General features: G+C 41.5%; 1 protein-coding gene across 1 annotated transcript in view; it reads right to left on the reverse strand.

Annotated features, from left to right (window-relative positions):
• LOC120977993 (vascular endothelial growth factor receptor kdr-like) overlaps positions 1–12,231 on the reverse strand; it is a 207,603-nt gene that overhangs the window by 133,433 nt on the left and 61,939 nt on the right. Inside the window, exon 3 of the mRNA XM_040406207.1 lies at positions 7,156–7,385. Within this exon, the coding sequence (XP_040262141.1) occupies positions 7,156–7,385 (230 nt within the window). The remainder of the gene's footprint in view (positions 1–7,155; positions 7,386–12,231) is intronic.

Here is a 12,231-nt window from a genome sequence, read left to right on the forward strand (position 1 = left end):
TTCCGAGCTACTAAAGATCTGATGAGCTCTGTGGCACTCAGGCACTGCCATACAGACGCAGGTGTCAAGCACTGCTCTGCAGAGATGATTGTAAGTGCATTAGGGTACTGCTGTAGGCACTATTATTCAGAGGCTTTTGGTGTGGTATTACTATGCTATCATTATTTACGGTGATATGCTGCTAGGCAAACCTACTGGAGGACACTAGATTAGCTATGTTGAATTGTGTATCCCATACATGCTGCTTAGTCCTCATGCATACAACCATATGCATTTTGCAGTCAGCATCAGCACTTTACTTGGACCCACTGACTTCAACGGGTCCGTGGCTCACATTTTGTGGCCAAGTATAGGATATTCAACTTTTTTTTGTGGAACAGACATAAGGACCTGGAAAGCACATGAATCATCAGTGTGCTTTCTGCATCCATATTTCCGATCCGCAAAAAGATAAAATATGTCTACATAATGCGCACCATGGACCCATTGAAGTAAAAATAAAATGCAGAAGGCACGCAAACCACATCCATATTTTACAGATCTGTGATTTGCAGACCGCAAAATGAACACAGTCATGTGCATGAGGCCTTACAGTGGGTGCCCACCCTTAAACACTACATATTTTTTAATCTACATAGGTCCAAAATTCTGTGCACATTTATTATTTTATAAAATATCTTTATAGTGGTATCAGCTATGTTTTCTGATGCAGGGCTCCAAATCCCTTGAGCTCAAGGCTATGGACACTTTTGGTTATATTTTTTGTTACTAAAATGCATGGATAAAAATTATTTTTTGTAATTTGGTTTTATTCAAAATTCTCAAACATTGGTCTTCTGCAGCCTGTATGCATTCCTCATACATTGCAGGCTGCTCAGTACCACTCAGTGTAAAATATGAAAAGTCAGAGCCAATTTCTTCTGTAGCCCCCATCTTCTGCTTTCCTGAATGTTCATAAAGCTGATATCCCTTTTTAAGTTTATTTCATTTGGTTGTAAAGGTTGCAGAACTCATCTGATGGATATTATACCTAACAAGATTGAGCAGCCTGCAATGTATGAGAATACACAGGGCTGCAGAAGACAAACTGTTGAAAATGTTTAATAAACCCAAAGAACAAAAATTCATTTTTAGTCAAAAACATGCATGTCAGTAAAAAAATGCCCCAAAGGTGTCTTTACCTTTAAATTCTGGCTGCCTACAGCCACCACTAGAAGAAACCTAGGAGCTTAGTGTTTACACATTTAACTGAACAGTTAAAGGGTTTGTCCAACATTTAGATATCTAGAGGATAGGTCATCAATATCAGATCTGTGGTGCTCTGACACCAGGAACCCCACTGACCAGATGTTTGTAGCAGTTGCAGGCACTTGAAATGCAACAGTGGATGGAGTCAAAAAGCAGAAGGCGCCATCCACTGTGCAGTGGTCATGCTGGCGAACTGCGGCTCACCTCTGATTCCCTTTTTTAATTACCTGCTTTGTAAACCAACACATGTGCACTTAATTGACTCCAGTTTTTTTTTACTGTACTTGCATTTTATGCTTCTTGGATATGACTTAAGTATCTGACTTTAGTCTCGAGCTGAGACAGATTATTATCTTACTAACTTAAAGGTAAACATCAAATACAAACAAGTCAGAGGAGGGGAGCTCCAGCACCATAGAAAGCGGGGCTCTACCTTGTAATAACAAATGCTATATAAATCATACGTGCCTTCTATTGTGCAAAGTTCTTGGAAGGAAACCACGAGAGGAAATAAACAGAACTCAAGTGCTCATCACTGTGTTGATGTTACCCCCACTGTTGTTTTCTCTGCCCAGTCCCCTGCCCTGAGTGTAAAAGCATTATAAGCATTATTGTGCAAGGAAAAGACTCTTATCGCAGAGATACGACCCAGGTTGCAAGTTCACAAAGTTGTGTTACGTGCAAAGATAACATACAGTGGTAAGCAAAAGTTTGAGCACCCCTAGTCAAAATTACTGTTACTGTGAACAGCTAAGCAAGTTGAAGATGAAATAATCTCCAAAAGGCATAAAGCTAAAGATGACACATTCCCTTTGTATTTTAATAAAAAATAATAATATTTTCATCATACAAAAAAAGGAAAAAAGCCCTAAGTAAAACTTAGGGCACCCTGCATGGTTAGTACCTAATAGCACCCCCTTTGGCATGTATCACAGCTTGTAAATGCTTTTTGTAGCCAGCCAAGAGTTTTTTTTAGGGATTTTCATCCATTCTTCCTTATAAAAGTCTTCCAGTTCTGTGAGATCGCTGGGCCTTCTTACATGCACTGCTCTTTTGAGGTCTATCCACAGATTTTCAATGATGTTCAGATCATGAGGGCCATGGTAGAACCTTCAGCTTGAGCCTTTTGTGGTAGTCTATTGTAGATTTTGAGTTTAGGAATTAAGACCATTATCCATTTGTCAAAGCCTTTCTCTTTTCAACTTCAGTTGTTTTTACAGTTGGTGTTATGTTTACTTCCAGAATTTGCTGAAATTTCATTGAATACATTCTTCCCTCTCCCCGTGAATTGTTCCCTGTGCCATTGTCTGCAACACAACCCCAAAGCATGATTGATTCACCCCCATGCTTAATGGTTAGAGAGGAATTGTTATCATAAAATTCTGTGCCCTTTTTTCTCCAACCATGCATTTCCTCATTGTGACCAAAGAGTTCTATTTTCTCTTAATTAGTCTACAGGACTTGTTTGCAAAATGCATTGGATTGTTTAGATGTTCTTTTACAAACTTATGATGCTGAATTTTATGGTGAGGATATGCGACGCACGACAACGGCCAGATGTCCCTTAAAGTGAATGTTTTTGTGACGCCAGTTGCTACAAAGCAAAATAGGGACAGAGTCCCTTAAAGAAATGGTGTTGGTGGTACCCAGGTGTAGGAATGGCTGAGTGGTATAGGGTGGCCTACAATGTCCCTTTAAGTGTACTTGTGCACGTGTCACGGTGCTTCTACTTGGATATGCTGGATCCCAGGCGTTGTCGTCCGAAGCAGAGCAAATAGGGTGAATAATTGAGGGATTTGAAAAAATAAATTGAGTCCAGACCTTGTGATGAAGTTCAATAACAGCTTTACTTGAATAAACGTTTCTCCAACAGTTTCAGGCTTTGTTTTGGTTACCAGCAGGCTTTAGCGTTAACACTGGCAGGCAAACAAACTCAACTCTGCTACATCAGTTGCTCTCTGGCTCTGCTGTGCTGACAGGCTGACTGAATAACTTTGCTTTAGCTGTATGCTGCAACTTCTTTCTGTAGTCTGACTCTAGATTTGTCCAGGGAAAACTTTCCTCCTGGCTTCAGAGGCTTCAAGCTGTGGCCTCCATATACAGCAGAGCTGAAGGTGCTCTAGCTGGCTTAGACAGGGCTTGGCGTGGCCACATCAAATGGCAACGTGCCCAGCCCATGCTTCGTTCCCCAAGCAGGGGGTAAGCTAAACTATCTCTAACTAACTAGTCTCCTCCCTTCCCGAGAGAGAGGGTTAGAATGGAAAGAAGGGTTCAATTCTCTCTAACTGTAGCTCTGCCATGCTTGCTGCCACCTTCTGGTGAACCAGGTAAATTACACTTGAACATAAGCAGTTGCAAGAAATAAATATGCACAGTGTACAGGACCTGAAATAAATGCATAAGATGACATTGTATTAGCCTATAGGAGACAGTAGCGGGGTGCAGAAGTGGTAATGGCACTCTGGGACATTACAGATGCAGGAGAGGTTTTCTTCTGATGACTCTTCCATCAAGGCCATATTTGTGCAGTTGTCGCTGAACAGTAGAATAATGTACCACATCTCCAGATTCTGCTAAATCCTCCTGAACGTCTTTTGCAGTCAAGTGGGAGCTCCAATTTGTCTTTCTAGCAATCCTACGAGCAGCTGTCTCTGGCATTTTTCTTGGTCTTCCAAACCTTCTCTTGACATCCACTGTTCTTGTTAACTGTCATTTCTTAATTACATTTCGAACTGAGGAAAGGGCCACCTTAAAACACTTTACTATCTTCTTATAGCCTTCTCCTGCTTTGTGTGCCTCAACTATTTTCATTTTCAGAGTTTTAGGCAGCTGCTTAGAAGAACCCATGGCTTCTGTTTCTTGGGACAAGGTTAGAGGAGTCTGGATATTTATAAAGCTTTGAAATTTGCATCACCAGGCCTTTCCTAATGATGACTGTTAACAAGGCTAAACCCTAATTGGCTATTTAAGGTCTAAGACCTCGGTCAAAGTTTTCAGAGCACTCAAATCTCCTTGGGTTCCCATACTTTTAGAATGAGCTTCTTTTCTTTTTTAACTCTACAATTGTACAAAACTAAAATAATACACTCATATTGCTTAAAATGCTGAAAAGGGTTTTTTATCTTTAACTTTATGCCTTTTGGTGCCCAAACTTTTACATACCACTGTATCTAGAAATGGTTATTTTCTTGTAAATAACCAGTATAATCTGATAATCTTTTTCATCTTTGATGGTAAAATTATGAATTCTCATAGTTTCAAGGATCCTTGGGATATACAAATTTTTATATAGATTCTGTAAATTGCATAGCCCCAGAATATTTGCAATACATAATGTAAGCTCTAGCATAACAGGTTACCTTTGGGCCTACAGCAAAACTTGAAATTGTAACAGGCAACCTTAATCCTTTCAGGCTGGTAGTTATGGCCATGAACATGTATAATAATATATAATATCTATACTGTGTATTTAAAAAAAATAAAAATAAAGTACTAAATATATTGACATGGAACATTCCCAATCTAGTAAATGGTAAAAGCATTAAAAGGAATAGCACAATTGTGTCCTCAATGTTTGCTTCTTGGCACTTTGTTTGCTATTTGAGTAAAACAGGTTTAGTAACAACTTGGCTGCACAGAAGGCACAAACACCATATATAAGGCACATAGATCCCTTGTCCATCAGAGCAGAGTTGAACAACTCCAGGTGTCAAGGAAAGATTTAAAGGATAACATCCCAGTTTGGGTGTCAATCAACATATTGTCAAGTTGATGGTCACACCCAGCTTCCAAACTGTTGAAAGCATGTAAAGGATCTAAACTAGTAAACAGAGGGTCACATGGATTCCAGTGCCCAAGAACAATGACACTGACACTTCTTCTAGGCTTGAGTATCAAATAGAACAACTGTAGGAAGGCCATCTGGTCAGGCCACCAAGGATTAGAAAGCCCATGGAAACAAGCCCCCACAACAAATCAATTAAATGAAAATAGAATTGCAAAATATTGTTGTGGTATTCATGCCTTAAGTACCTTAAGTGTCCACCCATACCCTGGCTCAAATGTGGTTAAGAGCTCTCGTAAAACAAATTCAATACAATATCATGTTGGCAAAGCTCTTCACATGCCACATCCCAGCCACTGGGTGGTCACACATAATTTAGACTGATGCAGAAAAGACATCTCTTGGTAGTATATTGTTTTACCTGGTCATTTCATGACACACATCTCAGGATATCTTAAGCCAAGAGGAAAGGTAAGGAAGGACACATTTGTGAAGTGTAATGGACTAACTAAATGGGCAGAAGGCAGCATTGTTGGGTGACTTGGTTTTACTCTAGCTTCTACCATCTTTTGAGATATATTATGAATATACAGTATTAATAGAAAATTCCAAGGGTGCAGACGGGGTGGCACTGCTTAAATTCCACTCTTCAAACAAGCCTCCAGGATTAGGTCTCTCTCACCATTCAAGGCGGTGCTCTGCCTCCAAGCCTTTTTAAATATGCAATAAAAGAAAAACCAAAAAGTGGTTTTCTTTATTCCAAAATGTCATAAAACATTACCGATGCAGGCATGGGGCAAACAAACATAGTGCAGGCAAGTGACTGGTGGCGACGGCCGTTTCACGGCTCAGCGCTACCTCAGGCCACCAACCATACAGTATTATTAGTTCTAAAAGGTTTCCAGAATCTGGCCCCTTTTTAAATAAGCCCCTTAGTGTATTGTACCCAAGGAAAGAATCATACTAAACTGCTTTGCCGATCTTCTGCTCCCTGGCATGTGTACTTCTGGCTGAGGTGTGAATGGAGTCACAATCGCCCCTGCAGCCAATTACTAGCTTAGCTGGGACATGTGACCAACTAACCAAGTGGTGTGTGATCCAGCAGTGTTGTGCCACTTGGGTACACGTCACGACTGAGTCCAGTTATTGGGTCTGTCTGTACCCTAAGCGGAAGTTAACAAGCCGAGGACCGGAAGATCACTGATCAGAGCTGGGGAACCGGACTGCCGCCACAGGAAGCAGGTGAGCATTTTTCTTTCCTTGGCTACCATACACTAGGGGGCTTAATTAAAAGGGGACCAAATCCTGGAAAACCCCTTTAATCACACTTTTACAATAAACACATTAGATATGGGGCTAGCTAAATCATTTTTGTCAATGAAATACTTTGAAAACCTGTTACCATTGCTCAAAATCACTCGTCTTTGCACATAGTGTATCTGTCCAATTTTTCTTTTTCCAACCGTTCACATGTAGCCTAGGTAGGAAGTAACTGATTTGCAGTAAGCTATTTTTATGGATCTTATATGAGTCAAATACTACCGGCCGCATATAGTAATAAAATCTGCACCTGTAACACATATATTTAGGTGAAAATTATGTGACAGCAACAGTTAATCCCAGGGGAACTCTAGACCGGAGCAGTAGAACAGTCCTGGTAATATACTGCAAATACTTTTTTTGATGTTTATACTAAAGGATTTACACGAATAGGTGCAAATAGCTCAATATGTCATTCATGTATTTGGCAGGCTGCAATGCTAAAGTCAGAGCATTTATGTCACCCTGCCAGAGTGCGTGGGGTCACAGATCAAGTAGAGGAAGAAGTACTTGTCGACAGATCTTGTCCCATTTGGTTTTACGGTGAGGGTGAGCATGGAAATAGAAGCCAGTACAAGAAAATTTAATTAGGGATTTAGAGAATTTTTCTCCGCACCAGATTAAGAAGCACATTCTTCATGTGTGAGGACACTAATGGGACCATATCAGTATAATGATTGTTTGACAGGGGCAGCCATTGTACATGCATGCATGTGTTTCCTTTATTTCAAGGCATTTACATTGAATCAGTTATAGTAAAAGCGTAAAACTGAATAGACATGGCACAACAATTTATTACTCACCTCTCACATACAAATATATTTTAGCTTGGAGTCGGAGATTACTCTTGGTTTGATGTTTATAGCAGCACCTTATGTATCCAGTGTCCTTCACTTGGGCTTTGGTGAGTGTTAAATAGCTACAGGTCAGATGACTCTGATCTGGTTCTGAGCACCTCCTCGATGTTACTTCCATTCTGCTATGGTTATAGTACGGTATATGTTCCCAGTACCATATCATGGGCCCAGTTCCTCTGTAAAGACATTGCAAGAACTTGTTAAGCTTCCAGTATTACTGTCAGATCTCCTCAATAATAACTGCTTTATACTGACATGTACATGAATTCATTTTCATAATTACCAGCATTATCACCATGAATATTATCTCGGACTGAAATACAATTCCTACATTTATGTCATGACATTTCACAACACACTGTGCCACACAGATGCACACACAGAAGCGTGTTGGGTCTATATAACCTTGGTTTGGTTTGACTTGTTCTTTTACTGAGGTCCTCTTTGAGCTCCTCACTATAGCAATTCTTGTATGCTTGATATCATTGTCAGTAACAGACTTTTCAATTGTACCGATACCTTTGTACTAAGTGTGACAATGAATCTTATGTTTTACTGATTATATGGCGAAACAGTAAAAAATTGTTAATAAAAAAGAAAATTCTATAGAATGGTACTGTTAAGTGATACTGTCATTAGAGATGAGCGAATCGAATCCTAAGAAGTGGAATTCGATCCAAATTTCAGGATAAATTTGATTTTCCTCGAAGCCGAATTTCCTCATGCTTCATGTAATCGATTCGATTTAATCTGAAATAGTATAAAAAAAACAAAAAAATGTATTCTTACCTCCTCCATTTGCTTGCATTGGGCCGCCAGCCGCCATCTTGATTGAAGATCCAGGCCGAAATCCCGTGTGTTTTGACGCGAGATTTCGTGCCAGATCTTCAAGCAAGATGACGGCGGCCAGCCCGTCGCGAGCAAATGGACGCGGTAAGTTTGATTTAATTTTTTTGATGTTAATTTCACACTTCAAAAAAAATTATTGGACTTTCCTATTTTCTCCTCTAAAGAAGTTTATGGAAAAAGGGAGAAAACACACACCCAGAGCATGCTGTAAGGGTGGGTTCATATATGCGCTCGGGATTCCGTTCTGGCTTTCCGTTATAACATGGTTATAACAGAAAATAACGGAATCCATAAGAAGGACGGATCCGTTCTGCTGCCCATAGACTTGTATTATGACGGAATGCAAAACGGAAGCCTTTAAAAGGCATTCCGTCTTAATAGAAGTCTATGGGAATCATAAGGGATCCGTTCTGCATAACGGAAACAGGACAGATCCCTTATGATTTGTTTTCCGTCTTGCATAACGGGAACCAGGGGGACCGTTATGAATCCTACAGACTTCTATTAAGACGGATCAAAACGGAATGCCTCTTAAAGCCTTCTGTTTTGACTTCCGTCTTATGGATTCCGTTATTTCCCGTTATAACCATATTATAACGGAAAGCCATAATGGAATCCAGAATGCAGACGTGAACCCAGCCTAATTTGAAAATAAAAATCAAGGGACCAAAAAACACCAGGGAGCTTAAAATGTTTGTAGAGAATTTTATGATTTCCTACTGGCTAGCATGCATATGGCAGTTGTTTCTTAAAAAAATAAAATAAAACAAAACACACAAAAAACGCTGCAGTTTTGGTGTGAAACCACCCATAAGATTGCATATTTTTCTACAGAGTTTTTATCTACATCAGTCATCTTTGACTCATTTAGCTTTTCGGTAAGAATAGAATTGCTTATGAGATGGAAGTGCAAGTCTGTGACACTGAATCTAAAGGAAATCCACTGGCTTAAAAATAAATGAATGGCTGTTAAAAGTCACTGAGGTCTTTTGCAAAATCTATTGACCACTCCTTGTTCCTTCCCAGACAAGGTTTCTGGCTTCCAACTGTGCCTGTCCGCCTGCCGCCTTCCTGAGAGTGATGTTGCTGCGGAGGTGATCATCTTAAGAAGGACTTCCAGCCACTGAGTGACATGTACACTGACTGTGTCAGCTTGTGACAACCACATGTACTTACTCACACATTCTCACGCACGCACTGGGTGGTCAAGTCGGGCTTCGCCTATAGACATGGGCGAGGGTCACATGCCTCTAACAAAAAGGCTTTTTAGTTGAATCATAGTTTTATGTCTCAACGTGCTTTTCAGGGACATTTTTGAAATGTATTAAAGTGATATATCAAGCAATAAGAAATTAATAGAAATGTCCACATTTATGGAACAATAGTAATAAGGGCTGGACCTATTGGACAAATAATAGTACATAATGGAATTGGTTATGATGGCATATGGACGTCACAGAGAGGGTTCCCCTGATAAGAACCCCCTTCTATAGATCAGAAGGAGAGCCATTTTACATCAGACTTGACTTCATGCATGACATGGACAGCAAATAAGGATAGGAGGCATATCCTTGGGGATAAGAGAAGATCGACAGGGGTTAGAAACAACCCCTTTAAATATTACAGATTCATTTTGCTTGAATCTCAAAGATAGCCGTATTGGTATGAAATAGTTATGAGCAAATATATATTTTTGGTTCCCTCAGTCTAAGTGGTATATTTAGATCTCATGGATAATTCAAGACATACTGTATACTCCATTGATACAGATATAGCAAATACCCAAAAATGGGTTGGTCAAGTATGGACAAGAAACATTCATGTATTAAAGGGGTTTTCTGGTAGTCGAATACTGATGACTAGAGATGAGTGAATCGAAGTTGAAAAAGGGGAATTCGATCCGAATTTCATGAAAAGTTTGATTTGCGCCGAATCCGAATATCCTCACGCTTCATGGTAATGATTCGCATTTTTTCCTAAAATGGCTGCTGCACGTGTTAGGACATGGAGCAAGGAACTCTGGGAACGAGGGATCACCCACAATGCCATGCATGCAGCCAATCAGCAGCCAGCCCCTGTGATGTCACAGGCCTATAAATAGCCTCAGCCATCTTGGATTCAGCCATTTTCCAGTGTACTTAGTGCAGGGAGAGACGTCAGCAGGCGCTAGGGACAGTGGTAGAAAAGACTTTAAAACTCTTATTTTGCTCAATAGAAGTCCAGGGAAAGAGCACTAGAAGTGTAGGGAAAGGATAGGGAGGAATCATTCCACAGTATTAAAGCAGAACAGGGCTCAGTAGGGGAGTTTACAGCCTGGATAATATGAACAATCCTATTACACCTTGCTGCACTGACTGATGTTCTAAAGCATTTTTTGACTTGTATTAGTGTGAAAAAAGGGCTTATTAGCTGTTGGTGAATTGAGAAAATTACAGCCCTTTTCGGTGTGTATTAGTGGCAAAAAAATATACAATGAGCAAAAATATAAACGCAACACTTTCGGTTTTGCTCCCATTTTGCATTAGCTGAACTCAAAGATCTGAAACATTTTCTACATATACAACAGACCCATTAGGCCTCTTTCACACAGGCGTCGCAGGTGAAGGACGGATGCGTTCAGGGTGCATTGCGTTAGATCCACACGAGTAGAAATTTCAGGTCAGTTTTGGTGTGCGATTGCGTTCCGGTGTTCAGTTTTTTCAGCGTGAGTGCAATGCGTTTTGCACGCGCATGAGAAAAAACAGAATGTGGTACCCAGACCCGAACCTGGACTTCTTCACTGAAGTTCGGGTTTGGGTTTGGTGTTCTGTAGATTTTATTATTTTCCATTATAACATGGTTATAATGGAAAATAATAGCATTCTTTAATACAGAATGCAAAGTCCAATGTCAATTGAGGGTTAAAAAATAATAAAAGCATACACTTGATCGTGCAGCTGGGATCTTCTTCTTTGTTCTTCTTGAAGGACCCGCAAAAGGACCTTCGCTGGCGTCATTGCGCTCACCACGTGGTGAGCACGATGACGTCAGCGAAGGTCCTTTTGCGGGTGCAGGGGTTTATGGAAGCAGCCGCGGTAGCAGTCATTCAGTGTGGAGTGTTGGGGTAAAATCACCTACTCGTCTGTGTATTGCAGTATTTTGCTAAGCCGCCGGAGATGGTGAACATGGCCATTTGTAGAATCTGTGGGCAGAAGATGAAGCTTGGCCAGGGTGCCAATGTGGGCAACACAGCCCTGCGTCAACATATGCAGATACCATAAAGTGGCCTGGGAGAACCGAGGCTCTGATGTGGTGGTCCAGCCTGCAGCAGCAACCGTTGCATCACCCAGTGGCACGCACCCGATTTCAGGCAGTCAAGGCTCCACCACCTCAGCCGAAGGGAGCTGTCTGTCCTTCCCATCATCTGGTCCTGATGCTCCTGCTCCTACTCCTCGTCAGTCATTCCGTCAGCAATTGATCACCAAAGCGATTGCCAAGAGACAACAGTATGCGTGCACTCATTGAACAGCGCAGAAGCTGAATGTGCTCCTGGGCAAGTTGTTGGTGCTGCAGTCTCTCCCTTTCCAAGTGGTGGACTCTGCACCTTTCAGAGAACTGATGGATTGTGCCGAGCCGAGGTGGAGAGTCCCAAGCTGTCATTTCTTTGCCAAAAATGCAGTACCAGCCCTGCACACATACTGTATGTAGAACAGAAAGTGGGTGAGTCTTTGAGCCTGTCGGTGTCTGCCAAAGTGCTCGGCAGCGCCGACGTGTGGAGCTGTAACAACGGTCAGGGACAATACATGTCTTTTACGGCCCACTGGGTGAATGTGGTTCCTGCACAGCCACACCAGCAACTTGGCCAGGTGACGCCGCTTCCGCCTCCAGGTTCTCACGCCGTTGGTCCTGCAACAATGTCCTCCTCTGCCTCCTCATCCTCCACCGTGTCCTCAGCCTCCACTGCAGGGAAAAATCACAGTGGCCCTCCAGCATACCACTTGTGCAGGGCACGGCGGTGTCACGCTGTTCTGCACCTCGTTTTCCTGGGCGAACTGAGTCACACAAGGGAGAAACTTCTCTGTGTCCTTCATGAAGAAATTGAATCTTGGCTTTATCCGTGACAAATCAAAATCGGAACCATGGTGGCCGACAACGGGAAGAACATGGTGTCGGCGCTGCATCAAGGAGGGCTGA

The sequence above is a fragment of the Bufo bufo genome, chromosome 8 (genome assembly GCF_905171765.1).
Source record: "Bufo bufo chromosome 8, aBufBuf1.1, whole genome shotgun sequence".
In the NCBI taxonomy this organism is placed as follows: domain Eukaryota; kingdom Metazoa; phylum Chordata; class Amphibia; order Anura; family Bufonidae; genus Bufo; species Bufo bufo.